Source organism: Limulus polyphemus, unplaced genomic scaffold, assembly GCF_000517525.1.
Source record: "Limulus polyphemus unplaced genomic scaffold, Limulus_polyphemus-2.1.2 Scaffold1729, whole genome shotgun sequence".
Taxonomy (NCBI): Eukaryota; Metazoa; Arthropoda; class Merostomata; order Xiphosura; family Limulidae; genus Limulus; species Limulus polyphemus.
This window is the reverse complement of record NW_013667339.1, coordinates 83,370-110,759: the sequence shown is the minus strand read 5'-3', so window position 1 is coordinate 110,759 and position 27,390 is coordinate 83,370. Positions and strand designations below refer to the sequence as shown.

The following is a 27,390-nucleotide window of genomic DNA, read 5'->3' as shown; positions in this document are numbered from 1 at the left end:
AGTCTTTCACTGCTAAATTAGGGACGGTTAGCGCAGATAGCCCTCGTGTAGCTTTGCACGAAATTCAAACCAAACAAAACTATCAAATGGTGAATTTATGTTTTAGATGTTATGAAGTGCTATACTTGCATCGAATCAGGGCCAACATTATCGGACAGGAAAAGTAGGCAACTGAAGTAGGCGGCATAAGGCGAATTCTTCTATAACTACTGTACTTGTCAGCACCAAAATTATGTGTGAGTACCACCACTGTACCTTTGGGTTTGCTAGATGGATTTGCCTCGACGAGGGCTGTCAAAAAGCCCATCTTGATCGTTTTCACAGTGGCTGCACGGGTTGCAAATCGAACATCTTGGAACCTTGTACATGTAGATAACCAAGTGAATAATGATGACTGATGATGACAAGTCAAAGAGTAGCAAAGTTCCAGTCATGGTCAGGGTAGCTTGGAAATATCTGCTGAGCTCTGGTCTGAAAAACACAAGCAACGACGAGCGAAGAAGAAGGTTACACAACAACAAGTACTGTCATTAACTGTGGGGTTTCTGCTGATGATGTCATAGCTCAGTCAATAATGGTCCGATTTAGAAACTGTAAATTGTAATCTTTATATCTTATCGCATGCTACATCCTATGCAAGTTTCATTAAACTTGAATAAATCTCGGATTTTATACGTCTGATCCATGCCACCGAGACGCCTCTGGATGAGGGAGGGAGGGATCCTGCGTTAAATTGGCATAAAAAGTTAACATATTATTTGAAGACATTTCAACATAGGAAACAAATAAAATTTACTGTTATGGAGTATATATATAGCTGCAAGTCTGCAGTATGGTTTAAATTAACCTTATAGATATTGAACCCATCAAATCTAACTGTGGGAGCTTGCCTATTCTCTTGACTGTAATGGCAAAACTTTGAAGGTGGGTCCATCGTCCCTTGATTTTGACTTTGCCCCCCCCCCGGGAAAATTTCTGCAGATGCCCATGCTTCCAGATCTAAAACTACCATTCAACTAGTCAACACCACCCACCGCCAACTCTTGGGCTACTCATTTACCAACGAATAGTGGGATTGACTGCCATGTTATAATGCTTCCATGGCTAAAAGGGCAAGCATATTCAGGTAAGGGATTCAAACCCACAAGCCGCAGATAGTGAACCGAGCATCCTAACCACCAAGTTATAGAAGACCTTTATAGAAAGGTACTTTCTCCTAAAAAGCAGAAAACCAAAGAAAGAAAAGTTACATTGAATTAGAGTATTCTTCATTTATTCAAAGCAAACCTACTAAGGCTATCTGCTGCTGTTACAAAGTTTGAACTGCTGACCAGGAGGAAGGCAACTGGCTGGCAGAATCCACTGCCAACTTTTAGACTACTCATTACCAATGAATAATGGCTGAAAGATGAGCATGTTCGATGCTGGGTCGAAACCCGGCAACTTGAAGATTGTGAGGGTGCTTAGGTTCTTGGATAAATACTACCATTAAAAGAAAAATAATTTACTCTCCACATTTCAGCAATTTAATATAAAACCTGAGGATACTGATTTTTATTACAAGCTGAAGGTGAGGAGTTAGTTGTTGTGCTCTGACCCTCATTTTGCCAATTTTTATAATTTTTTTTTCTAATGTTTCACATGACATACATTTTTATTTAAAAAGTCTATTACAGGATAAGACTTGAGTGTTTTTAGAGGTTTTGCCTTTTCATGGCAGTGTAGACTGCAAATTAAAATTTCATTATTTTTATGTAGCTTTTATGATTTGTCTTCAGATGATTGCATAATATATTTTCTGAATATTAGATTTAAGTATGATTACAGCTCCTGATTCTATGTGTTACAAAAGCAAAAATATTAAGGCCTTTTTCTTGCAAAATGTTATCTTCAGTAACTTTAAAGTATTGTTAGTTTTTCTTTGCAAATTTATATTATTCAGATCATCAATAACAAATTTAACAACTACAGCAGGTCCATCACAACAAATAACCTAACTACAGCAAGCCCATTAACAACAACAAATAACCTAACTATAGCAAGATGACCATTTGTGAGATAGCGATTTCTAGTTGTTGTTGTTTTTTTTGGCTATGGTTTTATCGTTCGTTTATTATTCCTTCTTTCGTTTACTTTGTCTATGAAATTTTAGTTACATTAAAATGTTAATTCACCTTCTAGCTGATTATGAAACTGATATCAGCTTCCCTAGCGGGTGACATACAGATATTATTAATGTAGCAAAATATTATGTAAATTTATGATCACATGAGATGTACTCTCATGACCTAATGGAGTGAATAAATACTTTGCCATAAGCTTTATAAACTGAGTCATGAGATAGTTAGTGAACAATATAGTTAATGAATTACTGCTGTTTGTCACTTGATATTGTTATTAATATAGAAAAGTGATTTTAGAATGTTGTGTTTTTTTTGGAATAAGGGTTTTCCTTCTGATTCCATTATTTGAAATAACTGTCACAATCCTTATAATGATCTATAACTACTGTACCATGATATCTGAACATTCGCTGTCACAATTTTGTAATGGTCTGTAACTATTGTATTACAATCTCTGAACAACCACTGTCACAATCCTTATAGTGATCTATAACTACTGCCCCATGATATCTGAACATTTGCTGTCACAATTTTTGTAATGGTCTGTAACTATTGTATTACAATATCTGAACAACCACTGTCACAATCCTTATAGTGATCTATAACTACTGCCCCATGATATCTGAACATTTGCTGTCACAATATTTGCAATGGTCTGTAACTAATGTACTACAATATCTGAATACATGTATTCAATGCCCATAATCGTTCCATGCTTCTCTGACTAGTGATAATGAAAATTCAGTTCCCATACTCTTTGCAGTCTTCTATAGTTATTGCAAAAGATAAACATTTATTGTCCATAGTCTTTGTTATGTCATTGTATCTAAAACATGGTTGAATATTCATTGTCCTAACTTATTTAGTATTGTTTTACTATTACAGCAAACATAGTCTTTGTTATAAATAATCCATTCAGTAATCAGTCTTTGTTATAACTTCTATGTTACTGAATATTGTGTAGTAACAATTCATAACAGCTATAATGTTGAATACCATGCCTATAATCTTTGTAATAAACAACTGATATGCTAATGAACATTGTGCCCATTGATACAGTATTAGTTAGTAACAGATATGATGTTGAATACTGTGTCTATAGTTTGTAAACTGCTACACTGTTGAATATTGTGTCTATACCTTTATACAGTTGCTTTGAATTTTGTATCTATTATAACTGTAGTATAACTATTAAATATATATGAAGTAGCACAATCAGTTATTATTCTTTATAGTCCTCTTTAGTTGCTGTAATGTTTAAACTTTAGTGTTGAGATCATCTATAGCTAGTAAGGTATTGTACACTGAATGTCCATAATATCAGTAGACTTGTAAGTACAATAATTTTTATCTTTCAGTTTTTTCATTCACAGCTTCTAAAATTTTTAAACATTTTGTGTCCACAATCTTTAGTGTTTTATCAAGATTTTGAGCACTGTTGTCCACAATCTTTAGTTTTTTGTTATCAAGATTTTGAACATTGTTGTCCACAATCTTTAGTGTTTTGTTATCAAGATTTTAAACATTTTGTATCCATAATCTTTAATGTTTTGTTATCAAGATTTTGAACACTGTTGTAGCAGTTTTATTACAAAACTGAATATTCAGTTTCCATAGCTCTTGGAACTTTTATGATTTTCAACATCCAGTGTCCATGGCACTTGTTGATTTTCAACATCAAATGTTCACAGCATTTGTCAATTTTCAACATCAAGTGTTCATGGCATTTCTTGATTTTCAACATCCAGTGTCCATAGCACTTGTTGACTTTCAACATCTAGTGTCCTTGTCATTTCTTGATTTTCAACATCAAATGTTCATAGCATTTGTCAATTTTCAACATCAAGTGTTCATGCATTTCTTGATTTTCAACATCCAGTGTTCATGCATTTCTTGATTTTCAACATCCAGTGTCCTTGTCATTTCTTGATTTTCAACATCCAGTGTCCTTGTCATTTCTTGATTTTCAACATCAGATGTTCTTAGCATTTGTCAATTTTCAACATCAAGTGTTCATGCATTTCTTGATTTTCAACATCCAGTGTCCTTGTCATTTCTTGATTTTCAACATCAAATGTTCATAGCATTTGTCAATTTTCAACATCAAGTGTTCATGCATTTCTTGATTTTCAACATCCAATGTCCTTGTCATTTCTTGATTTTCAACATAGCATTTGTCAGTTTTCAATATCAAGTGTCCATGTCATTTCTTGATTTTCAACATCAAGTGTTCATGACATTTGTCAATTTTTTAACACCTATGATGCGTGTGATTTGTGATGTACTATAAGTTCTGTACTATCAATCAGTACTATTAGGTATGTCATTTAACATTAGTGTTGATAGCTTTTATAGTCCCTTGATGTTAGATGTTTGCTGTAACTACTAAGATGTTGATAATTCAGTTTCCATCACATCTGTACGTAATATGATTTGGAAAATTCAGTCAAGTATAAGAAATTATTTAAAGGACCATATTCACACATGCTCGCTACTTTATGTTTGATACTAATATTCCAATGAGAAAAAAAACAAACAATATTGAAAACTTTAACGAATATGATATACAACTGTTTCAGTTTAGCAGAGATGTAAATATAAACGGTGACGTTTTCATCACCAATCATATTGAAAAAACATACTTTTAACATTTTAGATCTTTAACAGTCAAACCTAAATAGAGTAGAACATTTTGAACCTACTTCACATGTTATTTTACTGAATGAAATAAATAAAACTACATATTTAAAAGAAAATCAGAGTTAAATTCCAAGAAAAAATCAACAAAACATTCAGAAAATGCTGCATGCGAATAGCAAACTCCACTGACTAACTGGTGCAACAGACAGGAACATAAATTTCAACTTATATGTTTTAACTGACAAGTGCTGGTTTTGATTTGTCTACAGTGAGTGTTGTGTGTGTGAGAGAGAGATCAATATTATAACAGTATTACAATCAATTATAAAAACATCTGTATTTAGTTTCACATTATTTAACCAAGCCTCCACACCCTTCCTTTGAAGTTTTTATTTATCACTCATACATTTCATTGATAATTCAACATCAGATTTAAAAACACTATTATGTCTGAGTATTAAGTTTTTAACTTGCATACTTTTAATTTGTTTTAAACACTATTACATATATATCTATGAAGATTCAAACAAATACAAGTTCAATCAAAGACAGCAAAGTTTATATTAGTTGTAATAAACTGTTTTAAAAATTCATATAACATATTTCAGTTATTGAAATATATTACACATTTTGAACAGAATTACAGAAATCTTTAACATCATCATACACAGCTGTTAAATTTTGTTGTAGTAGATTGTGACATGATTATGACACAACAAAGTCACACTCACAGAAACTTGGACCATTTCCAGGTTGTACACGAAGTCCACGCCTGATAAAATAATAATTTTTTATGTATTATTTTTGTAAAAGAAGACTTATAATTGTACAACAATCCTAATTGATATTAATAAAGATGAGTAATAATTATATAAACTATGCTAGAGGAAAGCTCTCGGAGATCATGAACTAAATTGTGATAATTATTGTGGGAGGGGGGGGGGAGTCTTATACATAGCTCGACTTAATATAAAGACATTTTATTTTTGATAGTTACAGATCAATTTTGATAGGATGTGATTCATTAAATAGATGTTTGGACACTTTCCCAGAGTTGAAAGAAGATTTGTTTATCAGATCGTGTATAAATAAGTACAACATTCTCCATTAGTAACAAGATGGGCACAGATGTAAAGAAAATATTGTTCATTTGAGGCATAATGGGAGTCACAAAAATCTTGAAGATTTTTTTTAAATATGCAGCATTAGGCTTCTGCTTTCCTCAAAAGTTAAGCATCTACTGTTGTCATATCTACCACTCAAATGATGAGTCATAGAGTTACAGAAAAGAATGTAGTACAACAATAAATAAATCCACATGAGACAATGGAACAAGATACAAGAATGTATGAAGAAATAACTTAGATGATAAATGTATAAAATATACCGAGATATATAGTACAACAATAAATAAACCCACATGAGACAATGGAATAAGATACAAGAATGTATGAAGAAATAATTTGGATGATAAATGTATAAAATATACCGAGATATATAGTACAACAATAAATAAACCCACATGAGACAATGGAATAAGATACAAGAATGTATGAAGAAATAACTTGGATGGTAAATGTATAAAATATACCGAGATATATAGTACAACAATAAATAAACCCACATGAGACAATGGAACAAGATACAAGAATGTATGAAGAAATAACTTGGATGGTAAATGTATATAAAATATACTGAGAAATTAGTGAAATTAAAGGTTACATAAAAATTTTTATACTTAATAGTAAACTAAAAATTAATACATTTATCTAAATATTAGAAAACATTTAAAACTGTTAAATAGCTTTGTAAAAAGGCAAAACAAAGGAACCAGTTAAGGCTTCAATGGCAATTTATCAATTCTCATCATGAAATATATCTATAAATAGACATAGATATATGGAAATCATAAAATATTTTTTATCTCTAATCAAACAACCTTTATAAATTTCCTATCTTATATTTCATTAAAATTTCAAGCTTATATGGTTATCTTGTTGCTAATGCAAAAACTTGAATAAAATGTTCATCTGTTGCTTCAATCTGCATGACATTTTTAATGTCTTGAACATGTTTGTAAAATCCCCCACAGCTGGTTTCTCCAAATATACATATGGAGAAAGACACTGTGCACATTCCATCACACTTGTTATGGAACAAACCTCATCAAAACAGCTCCTCCTGCATAACATGTTTTCCAAGTGCAAACGCGCTGAGGTTAAAAAGCAGAGCAAACAAGCAGTTGTTATAAATTTTTTCCAGGGTTTTAAACTAGTCAAATTTTAGGCTTGATTTTCTAATAGCATTACAGAACCAAGTAGATACATTGTCATCTACGTACAGTACGACCCCAAGTGGTACACTCTTAGACATGTTTTTCTTTGGAAATTTTATGCAGTTGCTAGTAGAATCATAGTGGTTAAACAACTTTAAAACATTGTTAAAAAGCCAACAATTAAAAAGAAAATGTTCAAAATGTTCTCTAACAGCTACTTTTCCTTGTTTAGTGTTACAAGTTTTATTCAAATTGCCCAAAAAGTAACTCTGCATTCAACAGAAGGACAATGAAAAGCCTCAGTATGTAGGATAACAGGTTTTCTGTATGATTTTCGCGACTAATGCATCGTTTTCAGTAGTAATCAAAATTATGAAAGATAGTGATCTTGTTTCAGAATAAGTACGAGTATAAATTTAATATAAGGGCTAAAAATGTTTAAGAAAAAAGACATCAACATCAGTATTGGTGTCAGGTTGTTTTCACATTTACATTGTGTAATGACACCTTTTTCTTCTAACAAGTGCATCAAAATTATGGCCATACATAGCAACATCTTCAGTTTGTTTATAAAGCATTCTTTTGAATTGAAAATAGCTGTTAATTAGAATATCATAGGAAATGTTTTGAGATACTCCCTCATAGTTTCATACACAATTTTGTGATCACCTACTACTTTATAAGTAAGCCACAAGTACTAGGGAATGAATGGATATTAAAAAGAGTTCTTAACTCTTTAATTACTGGAGTATGATTGTGCCCATAGCTTTAAAAACTTACAGTGTAGTTTTCAGAATACATTACATTTCAAGTTCAGAAATGGTGGAACTGAGACTTTAAAACAATTATTTATTAAGACTGTTTCTAAGTTAAGAAATAATCAGTATGATTTTGGACTTTTAATTAGCATAATTACAATCAAAATCATGTAGTATTATCTGCACATCATACTAGGAAAAATACTTAGTTTTACCTGAAATTCTTTTATAAAATACAAACATCGACCCTGACCTTCAACTTGATATTTTAAAACAGCATATTTGATACATTTAACTTAATTAAATGTTATAAAATGACAAACTGTTAATTTTTAAGTAAAAATTGTTGAAATACAGCTAGAATTATTATTTTTACTTAAATTTTGAAATAAGATATGCAGTTGTGAACTCAATGCTTGAAAGGTACTCACCATTCTGAAAAGGGTTAATTAAAGCATAAGACAATCGTCTACTTTGGAATATTTTGGAAATGTATGGTTAAATTAAGTTATTTTGATCAATTATTTACTTTAATTTTAAACACCCTGAAAACATAAAGAATCTATTTTCAATTATATACAATATGTCATAAAATATCAACTGATATTTGAATGTACTCTTACTTCAACATACGGCAACGATGCTCTTCAAAACGTGGAGCTGCTTTGTCTGCATCCTTAAGGTCAGCCACACTCCAAAGACGCTCTGCAACTGCTGCAGCTCTGGGCCTTTTAGAAAAAAAATTTCCAAAATTTTTTTTTATCTTAACATCTTTTACGTTTATTTTCTTTTAACTGTTTCCAGATAATACTTGTTTATCCTATATTTGAAGCTACAAAGTTTTCCACCCACTTTGTTTTAATTTTTAACACATCACATACAAAAAACAATAATTACTTGATAATCAGGCAAGTTTGTTTTGAGAGTTCTAATTTTCACGTAGCCAGGGTTAAACCACCTTTACTCTGTAATACATCACGATTAATTACATGTATAAGAGAATTATGGAAACCTTATATTCTGCAATACATAATCTTTCACTGACTAATGTATATAGTCTTAAGAAATTGGTTGTTTAGTTCTGTATTTAATGGAAAAATTAAAAACTGATAGAATAATGCAGCTTTTTATCAATAAGTTTACAAAACATATGTAACCACTTGCTTTTAGATACAAATAAAAAGATTTTTTTTCAGCCACAAGAAGAGTACTTTGTTAGCCTCTGTTTTTGCTATTTTCTGGATTTCTACAATGATGTTTATCAAACAGGTACTTTTAAGCTAAACAGTTAAGAGAGAAGAGATCTGGCAAAAATACCAAGAATGCTAATCCCCTTGTATGATTTTCTTGAAATTTTAATTTTCCAGAACTGTATGCTAACAAATGCATCTAAACATAAAAGATATACCTTCTGTAAATTTTGTCAGTAGTTTATCTGTTTTTATAGAAAACACTTTTTATATTATCATGTTACTTTCGCTTTAGTACACATAGCCAATAACTCAACGTTGTATGTTTGATTCTTTAGCAGAAAACATTTACTTTAATCAGTACTTGTATATTTATAAAAATATCACAGATTCTTAAGATATTGATGTTAAATAAGTGTCAACAACAGCTTAAAAGCTAAGCCTAGTTTTCAAAATCTGAAGCTTGTGAAAAAATCAATATTGATACCAAAACTTTCTTTGTAACCTAAGGATCCAAACTACAGATTGTTTCAAAATTAATATTCAATTTAAAATAGAATATAGTTTTTGGTATAGCATCATTATAAAACTAAAATTATACAATTTTTTTTCCCTAGAATGATTACTTTAACTGGAAATGAATATCCCTTATTGCTACTTTTGAAAACATTTTCATGAACAGCAGCATCAGATAAAATTCAAGCTGAACTCTGGCAAACAGTGACATCATTCTACTTATAGAACATTACCAATATTAAACTTGTGTCTATGACTACTTATAATTTAAGAACGTCAAACTACGTGGCAAGAGTATAAGAACACAAATTCTGTAACCTACCAGGTACGAGATATCAAGTTTGTTCCATCTACAAACTCCCCCCACATGCAGACTTCTCCTCCCATGATCAGACTCTTCTGGTATTCTGTGCCTTAAGTAGAAATATACAGATTAAAATAACTTTTACTTTAAACAAGTCTATTTTAAAGTATAAATGTGAGCATGCATTTTACTAACCAGTATTAAGTATGTTTGTTTGTTATAGATTTCGCTCAAAGCTACACGAGGGCTATCTGCGCTAGCCGTCCCTAATTTAGCGGTGTAAGACTAGAGGGAAGGCAGCTAGTCATCTCTACCCACTGCCAACTCTTGAGCTACTCTTTTACCAATGAATAGTGGGACTGACCGTCACATTATAATGTCCCCCTGGCTGAAAGGGCGAGCATGTTTGGTGTGACGGGGATTCGAACCTGCGACTCACAGATTGCGAGTCGAGCGCCCTAACCACCTGACCATGCCGGGCTACAGTACTAAGTAACAGTAGAGGAGCATATATTTTACTAACAAGTATCACGTAATAATGTGTGAGAATCCACTTTATTAACGGCTATTATGTAATCGTGTGAGAATCCACTTTATTAACGGCTATTATGTAATCGTGTGAGAATCCACTTTATTAACGACTATTATGTAATCATGTGTGAGAATCCACTTTATTAACGACTATTATGTAATCATGTGTGAGAATCAATTTTTTATTAATGACTATTATGTAATCATGTGTGAGAATCAATTTTTTATTAATGACTATTATGTAATCATGTGTGAGAATCAATTTTTTATTAATGACTATTATATAATCATGTGTGAGAATCAATTTTTTAACAAGTATTATGTAATCATCTGTGAGAATCCACTTTATTAACGACTATTATGTAATCATGTGAGAATCCATTTTTTTTAACAAGTATTATGTAATCATGTGTGAAAATCAATTTTTTAACAAGTATTATGTAATCATGTGTGAGAATCCATTTTATTAACAAGTATTATGTAATCATGTGTGAGAATCCACTTTATTAACAGTTATTATGTAATCATCTGTGAGAATCCATTTTATTAACAAGTATTATGTAATCATGTGTGAGAATTCACTATATTAACAAGTATTACATAATGATATGTGAGAATCCATTTTATTAAGAAGTAAGTATCATGTAATAATGTGTGAGAATCAATTTTATTACCAAATATCATGTAATGATGCGTAAATATGCATTTTACTGATAAGTATTATGACAATGTAAACCTTTAATTAGGATTTCCTTTGTTTTTGTTTCATCATTCAAAAAAAAAAGAAAAAAGAAAATCTTATAATGATTTATAGATTCTTGATATCATGAACTTCTTAATTTTGCGATCACAACTGGCTGACTCAAGCATAATTATCCAAAAAAGTATCTTATATCAACCAACAACTATATATTATTATACATATAACTAAAAATAGTTAATGATGAAGTATTCATATGTATCCACAGAGAGTTTTAATATTTTGTAATTCAAGAAATTTGATTACAATATCCCACAAAAAAAACAACTTGATTTTTTGCTCTCAATAACTGAGATGTAATATAATCAGAAGACACAAAACAGTTTTAAAGTACCATTGAATTCCTGTGGATCACAAGTATAGTACTTTGGCCAGTCTTTTCCATAGCTGATGTAATTCAGATACCAACAAGTGGACAGAAGTGTCTTGTAACCCATGGATGTGACTCTCTGTAACTCCTGTACCTGAGGATCCTTCCAGACATGAACAACAGTGTTGGGATCAACCTGAAAAAAAATTTCAGATAAATTGATTGATTGATTGCAGTAACTAAACTGCATCAAGTTACATTCCATTCTTCCACACTACCCCTTAGTAAAGAATATCTTATAGATCCTGGTAACTAACATGAATGGTATGTGTTTTATTTGATTCTAACATTAGTTGGACTGTACAGCTTACTTGTATACAGAATTTATTTATGCATAAAAAACAAAATCTAATAGTTAGAGCCAATGATTAAAACTAAGTTAGTCTGAACTAACCTAATATTTATTAAGCTGTACAAGTGTCTCAACCAAAAATGAAAGGTGTTCAGAAAGATCACATGTTAATGTAAACTTGAAAAAAAACTGGACGAAAATATGTTTCAAAGCAATCGACAGAGTAAACATTTTTATCAGTAACATCCTTTGTGCAATATATATATCAATTCATAATTCTTTGGAACAGAGTAGAGTTTCATGATAAGTCTTTCCTTCATTCTTTTTCCCAGTTCCCATTTAAACAGAACCAAATTAAATGTGGTATGAAGTATGTCTCCTCCCAATAAGATAAAAAAAAACAAGCATGGAATAGTAATACTAATAGCCACAAGCTGTGATTTTTCATTCCAAAATCAGATCCCCAAGTCCATCTGTTCTTTCCTTCTTTAACATTTTATTCATGTTCTGATCCAAACATGCAACAAAAATCTCAGATTCACTTCACTTTATCAGTAGATGAACTATCCATATCAAAATCATTAGAAGAGACCTGAATTGTACAAACTTGCCATTGTAACCCTGGTTGTCATCAGAGAAAGTTAGATGGCATTCACGCCTGTGTACCAAGATCAACAAAACATGGCCAACATAGGAAAGACCAGCCTCAGAAAGTATATGTGTGGGTATGTATGATTTTGTGGAACAAAGTAAAAAGTAAGCCATGAAAAACTTCATCTTACTTATGGCAGAAGTAAAACAAAACCAGTGATCTTTAATTGGTATCTCATATTTCATGATAGCATCTCAGATTATTTTCCCCAAATGGGATCTTACTAGTCTGAAGGAGAATCTTAGGGAGAAGTCTTCCATTAAGGACTGAATGCGTCCCAAGGGACCAGCAATGAGCTACCAACTTGGTAAGCTTTTTAAACAGACATAAACGTATACCAAAATTACACTCAGGATTGTGATGACCAATGGAGAATTACACTCGAGATTGTGATGATTGATGGAGAATTAAGCCCCGAGATTGTGATCACTCATGAAAGTAATCAGAAATGGGTAAAATTATTAGACACTGCAATAAAGAAAATCTTGCAAGATATGGGATGCACTCCACAAAATGACTTGTTAGCTTGCACTGATTGGTAGTTAATAAATCAATTTTTTGTTTTTCACCATACAAAATTAACAGGAACTGATATTTCACTCAAGATTAAATGAACTTACATATGAAAGGTGGACAAAATAGATGGCTAAATGATATGTTCCATCACAGATACAAGAATATAATAACACTTAACAATCCATTCTGAAAGTAATGACAATATAATGGTTTTCATAATTTATCCTTGATTTTGTAGTCATTTTCAGTGCAATGCTAAAATTTGTCTCAAAGCCTCAGCCTAATCAGGTTTGGTACTAAACAGAAAAATCAATGGAATTTGTCAACGACCTTGCTTCTGACAAACATTTCCATGCAGACTAGTATCTACTGTCAAAAAATATGCTCAAATTTGTCAATAAAGCAGCACAACATTAGTCAAAGATCTTTGCATTGACCAACGAGTTGCATTCAATACTTTGAGCATTGAGACACAAATAATATCTGGACAAAGTTTATAACAAACAAGCATAAAAATAAAAAGTCCAACCTGTGTTACTTAAACCTTTGAAGAGACCTTGACTTTACGGAAATCTCAGAAATGCAAATAGCTATAATAATAATAATGTCTACATGAGGAAAAAGAAAAGGGAAGGTATTTACAAAGTGGCACTAAACACAACTAGAGAATTGTGAAACGGAAACACTACTGTGTTACTTAAACCTTTGAAGAGACCTTGATATTTACTATAATCTTATTTGACTAAAACAGCAAAATCACTAATGCATTGACTTTGACTCTCGATTGATCTGTACAATAGTTTTTTGTTTAGTAATCTGGACTTTTAATGAGCAACAAGAACCAAAATACAAAAACAACTTTAATTTCTTTGTTACTATGACCATTCACCTTAACAAACATCTTATACTTTAAGAACAATTACATGCATGATCCGGGAGCTATAACTGAAATGAGTTTTGTAATAAATAAGCAATAAATACACCTGTATGTGACACTTGACTTTTGAAACCATTCTAACTTTATGAGCTACAAAGATACGAGGACTATAACATCACAACTCTGTCATTACAATCTATAAAGTTAAAGTTCATATCCTCATAAATTTACTGTTGTATACATAGACATACTTCGTGTTATATCCTTTATTTAGGAAACACGCCTAAGATAGTGAAAGTCTTTAGCAAACTGTAGAATATAACTACAAATGGGGCCACCTTCCAAGAAATGTCTAAGTTCCAAAGTAACATTTCTAAAAAAATTGTCCAATTAAGTTTCACTATGGGATAAGCAAATTTCATTGAGTTCCTTAATGAGATTGGTTTAAAAATGCTGTTGAAGGAACTGACTGCACAGTGTACATTTTTTCAACATTTTGGAATAAAAAAAGCAAATGAAACAACAAATACAGCAAGTAACATTTTAACTGTTAAAGTTATGCCTTGGATGAAGTCTAGAATGAAACATATGATGTCTGACTAGTACAGTCCAATAAACACCATACCTATACAGAACGGTTTTTACACATGGTATTACTCCTTTAAATTTAAAAGAAAAAAAAGAACAAACACTTCTTTTTAAACTGGTTTAATTAAGTTTAATCTTCATAAGCTAGTTTTTGCAATTATACTTTCCTTGTAGAGATACCTTATGCATTAAACACTAGTTTGAAAACAGATAACATTTAGTACAGAAGTCATAATGTCTGCTAACTTACTTTGACACCATTGTCTACAACTTCCTGCCAAATGGTGTAGCTCTTTTTTAGGGACTGAAGAATATTGACCAGTCTGTTGCAAACAATCAAGTAGAAAATTACTTAGTTTGGTGAAATAAAGTAAGAGTAGCATAATGGAAACTGCATTTATTACAAATTATTTTAGTTTAATCCAAACAGATGAAGATGCTTTGCTCTTATGCAGTGGTACAAATAGTTGTTATCTCCAATTTATCCTCAATTAATGAAATTAATTTAAGCCACTTATTGGCCCTCATAAACATTTAATTATAGGATAAAGTGAAATTGTCATCAATACTTCAAACTCAATTTTTAATAAATAAATCATCTATAAATTAATTTTTTATCACTTTATCAACCTTAATGTTACTCTTGGTATTGTTGTCAAAAAACTTGTATTTATTTATAATTTAAAAATTACAATTATTAAAATTTCAAATTGTGAAATTTATGAAACAGATAATATTTCAAAATCATTTGTCTTCAAAAATTCAACAATCAAACAACAATTCACTCTTTCTAGTTTTTCAATTATTAATAAGTGATAATTTTGGTACAGTATGCGATTACAAGATCAAACTTTGACATTCTTCAATATAGTTTCAACAATACTGTTTGAAAGAACATAATACAGGCACTCTTAGTCAATGTCACAGAGAGTAATGTGGGATGTAAAAAACATTCAGCATCTATCATGAAAAGAAATAGGTCAGGATCTGAATAATCCATTCCAGCATCAAAAACATAACAAACAAACTGCCAATCACTGTTTTGAGTACTATAGGTCTTAGGAAAGAAGGTATGACCTGGATAGTATAGCAGGTGGTCCTCCTGCTAAACCAAGCAGGGAGCATCTGCAGAAATCTTTCCATTTGGGGGGTGGGGCAAAGTCAAAATCAATGGACGACTGATGGACCCGCCTTCAAAGTTTTACCATTACAGTCAAGGCAAGCTCCCACAGTTATATTTGATGGGTTTAATATCTATAAGGTTAGTTTAAACCATACTGCAGACTTGTAGCTATATATACTCCATAACAGTAAATTTTAGTTGACTCTGACCACACTATTTCATGGGATGTCTGCAAGACTGCATCAGTCTCTTTCATAACCTGCTGCTGGTATTACCGGAAGGAGGCAACAGGTTGACTTTGATCACACTATGTCAAAGCTCAGAGGATGTTGGTAAGACCATGTCGGTTTCTTTGATGACCTGAGTAAGCATTGTCATGTCCAATATCCAAGAATCTCCTATCTAATTTTAAGTACTGTTTAGGACCAACTTTCATTTCACGTGCGACATACATACATAGTCAATGAAAAGGCATGGCCAGGTTATGTGTGCAAATTTGAATAAGCACAAGTTTCTTAAACACCGGTATTAGTGTGACCAGTGGTGTAGGAAGGAGTTGCAAAGTGGGTTTGCTTGGTTGGACATTCAGATTTTACAATGAGAGATTAAAAGTTTAAGGCAGCTCAATCTAGACTAGGCAAAGGCAGGGAGGTCTCGGAGCATGCCCCCCAGAAAATTAATATAATAATATAATTTACAGTTGCTATACAAGTTAAATACGTAAAAGTGGGAGTGCTACTGCACCCCCAGTTTCGATGCCTCTGAGCGTGACATTCCATATGTACCAATATGACAATGCATTTTCACAATTTTCTAAGAGCATGAGTAATACACAAACATTAATTACCATAAGCACAAGTTGTCAAAGATGTGATATCCAAGCCATGAAGGTTTGAGTTTGCACAAGTGCTACTTTGAATAAGAGCAAAATAAACTGTTCTACACAATATATGCAAGACTGGCTAATACTATATTTGTTACAAATGCAAACGTATTTTTGCACTTGTGAGATTCTACATGACCAAGAATTATCAAAACACGTAAAAACTTGCATAAAACTGACTATTCACTAATCAGAACACCCCAGTTGTTAAATTACGTGGCTTTCTGTTGGCTTTGCTACCTGATGAACTTTTTATTATTAAATTTCCCCTCATATTTTTATTGTCCAAGCAGAGACATAGGCATAGCTAAGTTTCCAATGGCCTTTTATTTTTTCCAGATCTTTACTTATAAAAGGGAGAATTACATTGTTCAAGCAAAAATAGTTAGCAAAAAAAAAAAGCCATTGTTAAATATCTGTGTGCATTTTAAACATTTACTAAGCTTAGAACACGCTCCATTTAATCCATTGCAAAACTTTTTCAATCTTGGCAAAATCATCTTACAATTTATAGCAAAATTTAGTGTTTCCGATTTGACAAATTTCAAAGGCATTAAAGAAGCAGTCACTTTGTTTGTTAGTTGTTAAGTGTACAGCTACACAATGGGCTATCTGTGATGTGCCTATCACGGGTATCCAAACCCAGTTTTCAGCATTATAAGCCAACTGAATTATATGGGCTAGCCTAAAGCTACACAAGTTCAAGCTTAAATGGCACAAGAGCTACAAATGAACACTTCTCTAGTATTATGGTTAACGTGAAAATAAATATTATTAAAAGTTGTAAAACTGAAAGCTATTTTCAGTTTATAAATTTACACAGCAATACGAGTATTTTGAAATAACTTTTAAGTAATTATAAAAAGATAAAAATAAAATTCATAAAAAAAACTAATTGCATATCTTGTTTTATAATGTGTGTGTGTGTAGTAATATCAAGTTGAACCACCTTTTCTGCACAAAATGACTTAGTCAGGTTGAAATTTGATTATTGTTCTGACCAAGCATGATGACTGAAATTACTTTTATTTGTTTGTAGTTAAGCACAAAGCTACTCAAATCTATTTGTTCTGTGCTCACCACAGATATCAAAACCAATTTTTAACATTATAAGCCTCCAGATTTACCACTAAACCACTGGGAAGCCTGAAATAAGTGTTACTCTAAACATTCATTACTTTGCCTAGATTGTCAACTAGCAAAAACTGCCAGTGTTCCTTTTTAGCTACTAGCTGGCTGAACAGTAGAACCAACTGACTTTATGCAATCTGGCCACTGTTAATTTGAAGCCCCAACCTTGCTCACTATTGAAAGAATATCAATGACCAGAATCAGGTGGGCATGACAAAAGGGCAGCATCATTCCAATAACCTAGTTTTTGAGGTTATCGTCATTGCCTTATCCACTGATGACAGTTGAGATTCCTCATAAATAACCTAAACATTTCTTCCAATTAACAATCTTCAGGAAACTTGATTCCAATTTCTATTTTATGTCAACTTCTTCATGAACTAAGCTCACTATCTTTCTCTCTCTCTGATGGAGTCCTTAAATGACACTCTTGTATTACTATGAACTAAACAGTGTCACTAATTCCACTAGTGTCTAGTATTTACTCTTGACAAGAAGTGAACTCAAAACGCATGGAAATATTAACTTGTTCTACACATAACTTGATTAGCCAGGTATTATTATCACAAAAAAAGAGACAATATATATTAAACACATGAAGAGAATGAGTGAAATCAGTGTTACCTAAAACTTTTAATGAATTCATATACAACATTTCAATTTCAGTATATGCACCTTAAACTAGAACAGCAAGCAAGCTAGGTGTGGGTAATATTGGCGAGATCTAAAACTAAAGGAATATCACACAGCTGCCAAGAACTATTTTACATAAACATGACTGAAGGCTTTAACATGACATATTATATACTGGACAGTCACAGCATTAGCACTACACCTGTACAAAATCAAACAATTAAAACATTGACAAATTTGGCTTGTAACTTTACAAACAGGCTTACCTCATGAACTGTTAATTTGACTAATCAACAAAAGCAAACCGTGCATATATACCATAGGGTTTTATATAACAGCAAATGAGACATTAAGCATTTCTTTACAATGGGCCAAAATGTACATGTATTTTCATGAAATTAAGCATCAGGGTTAGAAAAAATGTTAGTTACAAAATGCATTCTTACTTTTGCTCATAGTACTCCTCCAACTTGGAATAATCACTACCAAATCCATGCTTCTTCATGAAATCAGTTATATTGGGATTGCTTTTCCTGAAAGTTATTCAAGTTTTCATTAGTCATCACATATGTGCACAACAACAGTACAACCACACGGTGCACAGTAAGTATTTATTGACTGCATACAACCTTTTTCTCATCTGGATCAATGAATCTAATCAAGTGGCTTAAAAGTAAATCCTAAAAGGAAAACATGCTTATTATTTGGAAAAAAATCAATTTCGTCATATAAAGATCTGAGTTTGATACTTCAGAAAGATTTCTCGAATCTTAATGATAAATTACAAATATCTACATCTTACCAACAACTGAAATCAACCTCATCTCCACCTAAGTGAACATAGTTGTCAGGAAATACTTTAGTTATTTCACCAAAAAATTCAGCCAAGAAGTCATAAGAACTCTGCAAAATAGGGTTAATGGGTCCAAAATTTCCATTAGGCTTTCCTCCACTATAGCATGGTGTTAAGAGGTCAGGTTGTCCTTTTCCCCAAGACTGAGTATGTCCTGTTAGTAAAGGAAAAAAAGTAAAGAAACAAAATCAATACATGTTATAATTGTGTAAATTTTATCTTATTTTCACTTCTGTATTCATAACAGTTTAAACTATTTTACGAGTTTCTGTACATCTATTAACTATTGCTTTTAAACATGTTTACAAACATATTGTTGGTATCCCTGTGAATATTCTACTGATTTTTTTAATATATATATATACCTTCTTTTTTAACCTTTAAAACATTTAAGTTATTTTAATTTAACTTACTGATACACAATAATTTAATGAATATAATAAAAAGAATGTTAATAAATGGAAATTGAAAATATCACAATCTATAATAGTTACAAATGTATTACTTTGAAACAAAAGAAATATTTTTGATAAATGTCAGTATTTTTCTATCAAAATGTATGAACTTCCTTTAACTAACAGTAATGTTCCTTCATCTTCATGTAAACACTAGCCAAGTACCCAGTGTTGCTTGGATGAAAATGGCTTTAACTGATTTAGTTCTTTATTTACATGCTAATTTATTTGTCTACTGTAAATCTTAGAAGTTATGACATTGATATATGTGAATGTGTGTCTCTCTCTCTCTGTGGGTTTGTTCCTTATGCATATTTAAAGTTACAAACTCAGAGTACAGATACAACTTTGTGTTGGAAGTAACATGGGCTATGTAGTTGTGGCCTCAGAAGCCATTTTGAGGCTGCACATTGAAGCCAAAGTGACCAATATAGCAATTTTTTGGCAAACAGGATGACCAATTGGATTCAAATTGAAAAGGCTGATTTTTTTTAATAATGAGTGATCAAGAGAGCTTTTATAAATGAAAATAATATCTTCTTTGCTTCTGACAGCAAGACAAAAAAATTTGTACAAAGGTTATACAAATTTGGTAAAATCTGTAATAAACTGAAATATTTGGTATCTAATGTAGGTTTTTTTAATTATAAGACTATAAATACAACAGTCTACAAGAGCATGATTTACTGATTTTTAAAAAGAAAACCTAATATAAGATATTATAAAATGTTATTCAAATTTAAAAAGAATATCAGAAAATCTGTAATAGTAATTTTTTAAATATAAGTTACTTCCAAATTGTCTTCACCCTGATGAAAGTCTTCCTCAAAAGCATGTTCAGGGGGAAAGGGAGAAGAAACCAACAGCCGAACAAGTGTCCAATTCCCTTTAATTAAAGTTTGAAGTTCCTCGGCAGATACTGTCAACCTGACGCATTGGGGACTAGTGACATTACTATCTTCAATAATGGCGGGAACTTCATCATCCACCAAAGTAAAATTCGAAATCATGTTTCAAAGTATAATTCAACTTATATAAGAAACTTTCAAAAACAAAATTAAGATTTTGAAAGCAAAAACGAAAGTCAAAATGTTAAGTTTAAAACTGGTGAAAGACTGATAAGCAATCATAGACGAAATAGCAGGAGTCACAAGGAGAGTAAATTAAACACACATCAATACAAACTAATGCCAATAAAGAAAGCAAGGATTGTGCTAGAATAATAGAGGGAGCTACCTGCACTAGTATAGATGGCACAATATGATTGGTGGAGGGTAGTCATGATCAGCATATGTTCTTAAATGGCATGAAAATGAAGGGGTATAAAAGATTGGTATGCTGTTAGTGATAAAGTTTTTAGGAATGCTTAGAGGGCAAACCAAGGTCAAGATAGCTTTAAGTAAGAAAAAGTTTTAGAAGTACACTGAACATAACTAAAATTTTATATCATAAATAAAATATATGGTACATGTCACAAACATTTGAAACTTTAAGGTAATTTAAATTAAATTACAATTTTATAACCTTATTGCCAATAATCTATTCCAAACACACTTTTTCAGTAATGATAAGAGCTGAAATTTTATAACTACTGCTCGGTATTTGTAGGACACTTGTGTTCAGTACTGGTTGATGAAGATGAAAATGTTTGATACCTTCCTGCCAGTTTATCTCATTTCTTACACTTCTGTTTAATATTTATGGTAAAAGAAAAGAATATTCTATAATTTCATTGCTCAAGTAATAATTGCATACAGAACTTTTGTCCAGTGTTAGTCGAAAACAATCAGGATATTTGAATAAGTTGTATGATGAATTAATTAAGAAAGAAACAAATATTAATACATTTCAGTAACATATTTGTTTTTGATAAATTCAGAATGATTATTGCTATAAACAGAATATATATTTTTTGAAAATTATTTCTTCGTTATCACCATTTCAGTAGCATACTAGTTTAGTTCAAATATTAAAGCATCATTAATGCTAAAAAAAAGTATAGGTTTTCACAACAACTTTTTTTTGTTTTGTACTTCATAACCTTTAGTGTTCTACATGGAGATTAGTATCCATCAGCCAAAGAACACTTATCTTTCCAACATGGAAATGTTCTTCTACACACATTTCTCATTAATTACTGTCTTTTATTTAAGCTTACATGTATTATAAGTAAATGAAATGTTTAAAGTTTTTCCCTTCAAAACAATAAAAAAACAACAGAATTCTTAGCTTACAGGTAATCTATAGGTTGATTATAAATTAACCTTACAAAATATATAAACACCTGTAAGATTACCAAGATTCAAGTTACAAATAATTTACCTGGTGTGTCAAACTCAGCCATTACTCTGATTCCTCGAACTCTTGCATAATTGATAATATCAGCTACTTCTTCCTGGGAATATGTGTGTGTTTTGGGGATGAATGCTCCCTATTGAAAAATAAAATAAAGTGTATATACTCTACCAATAAAACTTTTCTTTAAAAATTATATATAAGATTTTGGTGCTTCAACAAGTATATCATTTAATTCACTTTTTCATAGTTTCTATTTTAGTTGGTAGCTTATTAAACAATGTGCTAAAGCCAAATTACATTCACATTTTTACACCTTCAATTTATTTTAACATGTTCTCACATACTTTCTATTTTATGAGTATGACTTTGTTAATGAAAAGAACTGACAGATTTGGAAAACAAAAAGATGAATTTAATATCGTTATAATAATACCATACTTTAGTACAGTAGAATTGATATTAAAACATACAATAAAATTTGGAAGATGTAATTAAGCAGGAACTCCATTATGCAGAACACACAGCTATACTAGAAGTTAATTATCATTACAGCAGTAAACCATGACAGTCCTTTCCTACTTATAACTCCCTAAATTCAAGTTAAAGGTGATGAATGTTCTCTTGAACCATATGTTGTTACAACTGTCCAAGTCAGGACACAATGTGTTTAAAACATTATCATATATTATAATAAGTGTATAATAAAAATTAAGCTTTAGAATTAAGTGTAATGAAAGTATGCTAGCTTTTCCTTACTAAAAAAAAAATACTGTTTTCATTAGTGAATTTTAAATACCAGCCCTTTAATTCAACCCGATTTAATTCCCGATTGCTCAGATAAAATAGGCTAACTTGACTGTTTTACATTTAAAAAAATCACTAATACAGTGTAAGCGATGATTCATTTTACTGTATGTTATTTATTTTATGCTAATTTTTTTACATGTATAAACATACACGAAGAAATAAATCACAATCTTTTACACGTACAAAGATACATAAAGAAATAAATCACAAAATCTTTTACACGTACAAAGATACATAAAGAAATAAATCACAAAATCTTTTACACGTACAAAGATACATAAAGAAATAAATCACAAAATCTTTTACACGTACAAAGATACATAAAGAAATAAATCACAAAATCTTTTACACGTACAAAGATACATAAAGAAATAAATCACAAAATCTTTTACACGTACAAAGATACATAAAGAAATAAATCACAAAATCTTTTACACATACAAAGATACATAAAGAAATAAATCACAGAATTTTTAACATGTGCAAATAAACACAAAGAAATAAGTCACAGATAAAAATATCCTTACCATTTCACTGAGTTTAGGAAACTTCAAGCTTTCATAAGGAAAAGATTGATCATCTACTATATGCCAGTGGAAAACATTCAGTTTGCTATATGCCATTGCATCCTGTTGAAAATTACATATAGATTAGGTGTCTATTAATCTCAGTCCATGTAAGTAAAACTGATTTAGAGCTATTAAAATGAAAAGCTACAATACATGGGTGCTTACACTCATTTCTCTAAAATGTACACTTCAATTATATTGTTGTAGCATATGTATTACCAGAAATTTGTATTGTTGTTTAGCCAGAAGGGAGTTTAACATAATGTGATGAGTGTGGTCTTAATGTGCAAAACCTTCATGAAAGTTTAAAAAACAGTTTGAGTTAAATATAAAAGTGAGTTAAGCCAGATTGCATAATTGAGTTTGTTAATAAATCAATAAGTAACCAGTGGATGAATTAGTTTGTCTGTTACTGTTAGCCAGCAAAGTAGTTCAGTTTTCTAAACACTGTGTTCATGAAGAAACAGAGAAACAAATTTAGCAAGTGGTTATAATTATTAGTTTTTTATTGCTACTTCTTTAAAAATTGAAAGGGAAATGCCATTTCTCATTCATTTAATAAATGTAATTTATAACCTTAGATATCTTAGATTTTACTATACTGTTCATATGTGATGATTATGTGGGCTGAATTGCTAACTTCAAAGAAAAAGGTTTATTTGTAACTCCCATTGGACCATTAGTAGTAACCTGGTTAGTTATTATAATTCCTTTTTAATAGTAGTAACTACTTTCCTACAGCAGGATGCAGACTGTGAATGTCTGTTTGAGATGTAGAATACTATAGGTTTTAGCACCCATGTCTATGTATAGGCTAGCCTACTAAGCTTTAGGCTTCAGCCATATAGCAGTATTTGCCTAGGGGTGGAAGATGGTGAGTGGGGGGGGGATGAATTAAAAATATATTTTGGTATCTAAGAATTGTGTAGATTGGTGCTTATCATTTTTTTATTTCATTCTCCATTATTCCAATACTCTGGTGTAATATGATGTTGCAAGTATATTCCAAGTTGGTGCTGGAAGAATTACATCTTGAAAGTCTGTCTGAATAGTGTTTTAAGTTTCCACTACATTAGTACAATCACAAGTGAGAAACTATAGCAATATGCACATGCAGCCATGTCAGCAATATGTTACAATATGGTGCTATAGAGAATGGTATGAAGTACATGTTGATGAATTGTTAACAATCACTTATCACAAGCGTATCACATTATAATGGCACAGTCATGTCCTTGTAGCGTCTTCAAGTATGTTAGTGCAATTAGAACTATGGAAGTTTTGATATTTCTGTAGTGTGTTCTACATCGATACAAACTTATTAAAGGACTTACATAACTTTCAATTTCTTTTTAGTTTTCTTATTCAATATGAATAATGTGTCAAAATAATTGGGCTCATTCTTCTTAATATTATATATCGCAGTAGTATTTAGTAAGTAGATTGAATAATATAGGTGCTGGGCTAAGGATACTTCTAGTGTAAGTGTCCGTGACTTGTTGCCAATAAATAAAAAAATAAACATACAGTACGCACTCCACTTGTTTTAAAAATAATATACAGGGTGGGCCAAAAGTAGGGTTACAGTTACTCTATTATTTGTTTCTCCTTCACAATCACGTTTTAAATATGCATGTAAATCATAGAAAATAATGCTGAAACCTTATTTTGTACTACTTACTCATGTTTTAAAAACGTTATACATTTTATAAATTTCCTGATATGACAAAATTTAGGCCTCGTGGGATCGATTACATGTCAAGGAAACGCTTGGCTCAAAAATGACTGTTGCTTCAACAGTAAAATATGATGTAATTAGAATGATTCAGTTATTATCTCAACATAAATCAGACTGCATACTTTGTATCATAGCTTAAACAATTGGTGAGTATTTATAAAATCTGTAATATTATAGGAAGTTAAAGTTTAGTTGAAATTAACAACACAGTCACCAGGAACTACTTACATTTGGAGTCAAAAACTAAAGGGAATTTAGCGCCATCTTGTGTATTCCAGTTTCGTATGCAAAATTAATTGGAATGGTGTTTGAATAAAACAATATATTAAACTCGTTTTCGGTCGGCGAGTGTCATTGATGTATTTATTTCTTGTCAAGAGGGAGCGGGGAAGGAGGGTAGAGGTTTGTTTGTTTGAAGTGAAGCACAAAGCAGCTATTTTGCTCTGCCTACCACGGGTATCGAAACCAGGATTCTAGTGTTGTAAGTCCACTGGGGGGAATTGCGTAGAGGAAGAATAATATTTTAAAATCAAATTAAAGCAAGCTTTAAAAATAACATGTCTTTTATTAATATTACAAATCATTACTCAGAAATAAAGACCCTTAATTTCGTCCAGGTTGGATTCCAATAAAGTGGATACCATCCACGTAACAATACCATAATGGAACAATAACTTACTGATTCAAATATTTGAAACAATTAATTTGACGAATTTCTTCTTTAATAAGGTCTTGCATAGCCTGGTTGTTAGGGCTCTCGACTCGCAAACTGCAGGTCTCGGGTTCGACTCTCATCACCGAACATGCTTGCCCTTTCAGCTGTGGGGGTATTGTAGTAATACGATCCAGCCCACTATTCGTTGGGAAAGTAATATCCCAAGAGTTGGTGGCGGGTAGTGTTGATTAGCTGTGTTCCCTCTAGTGTATCACTGCTAAATTAGGGACGGCTAGCGCAGATAGCCTTCGAGTAGCTTTAAGCGAAATTCACCAAAAAAAACAACACACAACAACAACACACCAGGTTGTATATTACACCTGTCTGTTCCAAACGAAGATTTGTACAGTAAAATATCAGTAGGAATACTGATTCCACCAATCTTTCTTCCCATATAATAATAATTTGATATCAAAGGATTCTTCTTTCTGTCCCGAATTAAAGTACTTATTGTGTCTTCTGGTCCTTATCAAGCTTCACTGTAAACAGAGATGTGTGATAGAGGACACGTTGTACGTTTATCAGCCACTGCACGCGTAGTTGGTTACTGCTGTACACGGAGAAAGGTTTCACATTATCCAACAAATATACAGGGTGGGCCAAAAGTAGGGTTACAGATAACACTTAAACATTTTTCCTTTATTAGAAATTTGTCCACTAACACAAGTTGCTGTAACATAACTTGAAATATTAGATTGTTCACTAACACAAGCTGTTGTAACATAACTTGAAATATAAGATTGTTCACTAACACAAGTTCTTGTAACATCATTTGAAATATAAGATTGTCCACTAACACAAGTTGCTGTAACATAACTTGAAATATTAGATTGTTCACTAACACAAGCTGTTGTAACATAACTTGAAATATAAGATTGTTCACTAACACAAGTTCTTGTAACATCACTTGAAATATTAGATTGTTCACTAACACAAGTTCTTGTAACATAACTTGAAATGTAAGATTGTTCACTAACACAAGTTGTTGTAACATAACTTGAAATATAAGATTGTTCACTAACACAAGTTGTTGTAACATAACTTGAAATATAAGATTGTTCACTAACACAAGTTGTTGTAACATAACTTGAAATATTAGATTGTTCACTGACACAAGTTCTTGTAACATGACTTGAAATACTAGATTGTCCACTAACACAAGTTGTTGTAACATAACTTGAAATGTAAGATTGTTCACTAACACAAGTTGTTTTAACATAACTTGAAATATAAGATTGTTCACTAACACAAGTTGTTGTAACATAACTTGTTCTGAAACATGTTATATTTTATTTTACGTTTATTTTCACATTTATCTCTGATTAAATCACTTAAAATATTTTCCCCATAAACAAAGTGTTTGCAATCTTATATTTCAAGTATGTTACAAGAACTTGTGTTAGTGAACAATCTTATATTTCAAGTTATGTTACAACAGCTTGTGTTAGTGAACAATCTTATATTTTAAGTTATGTTACAACAACTTGTGTTAGTGAACAATCTTATATTTCAAGTTATGTTACAACAGCTTGTGTTAGTGAACAATCTTATATTTTAAGTTATGTTACAACAACTTGTGTTAGTGAACAATCTTATATTTCAAGTTATGTTACAACAGCTTGTGTTAGTGAACAATCTAATATTTCAAGTTATGTTACAAGAACTTGTGTTAGTGAACAATCTTATATTTCAAGTTATGTTACAACAGCTTGTGTTAGTGGACAATCTTATATTTCAAGTCATGTTACAACAATTTGTGTTAGTGAACAATCTTATATTTCAAGTTATGTTAC

General features: G+C 31.3%; 1 protein-coding gene across 8 annotated transcripts in view; it reads right to left on the bottom strand.

Moving 5' to 3' along the window:
- Window positions 1–5,138: 5,138 nt before the first annotated feature.
- Window positions 5,139–27,390, bottom strand: part of LOC106464733 (beta-hexosaminidase subunit alpha-like) — a 41,129-nt gene continuing 18,877 nt past the window's right edge. For all 8 annotated transcript variants that reach the window (XM_022392505.1, XM_022392506.1, XM_022392508.1 and 5 more), the window contains exons 6-14: window positions 23,103–23,204; window positions 21,793–21,901; window positions 18,965–19,169; window positions 18,609–18,695; window positions 14,643–14,715; window positions 11,432–11,603; window positions 9,825–9,915; window positions 8,420–8,524; window positions 5,139–5,535 (exon numbers count right to left, since the gene is read on the bottom strand). In XM_022392505.1, coding sequence (XP_022248213.1) covers window positions 5,469–5,535; window positions 8,420–8,524; window positions 9,825–9,915; window positions 11,432–11,603; window positions 14,643–14,715; window positions 18,609–18,695; window positions 18,965–19,169; window positions 21,793–21,901; window positions 23,103–23,204 — 1,011 coding nt within the window. In that variant the 3' untranslated portion in view covers window positions 5,139–5,468. The remainder of the gene's footprint in view (window positions 5,536–8,419; window positions 8,525–9,824; window positions 9,916–11,431; window positions 11,604–14,642; window positions 14,716–18,608; window positions 18,696–18,964; window positions 19,170–21,792; window positions 21,902–23,102; window positions 23,205–27,390) is intronic.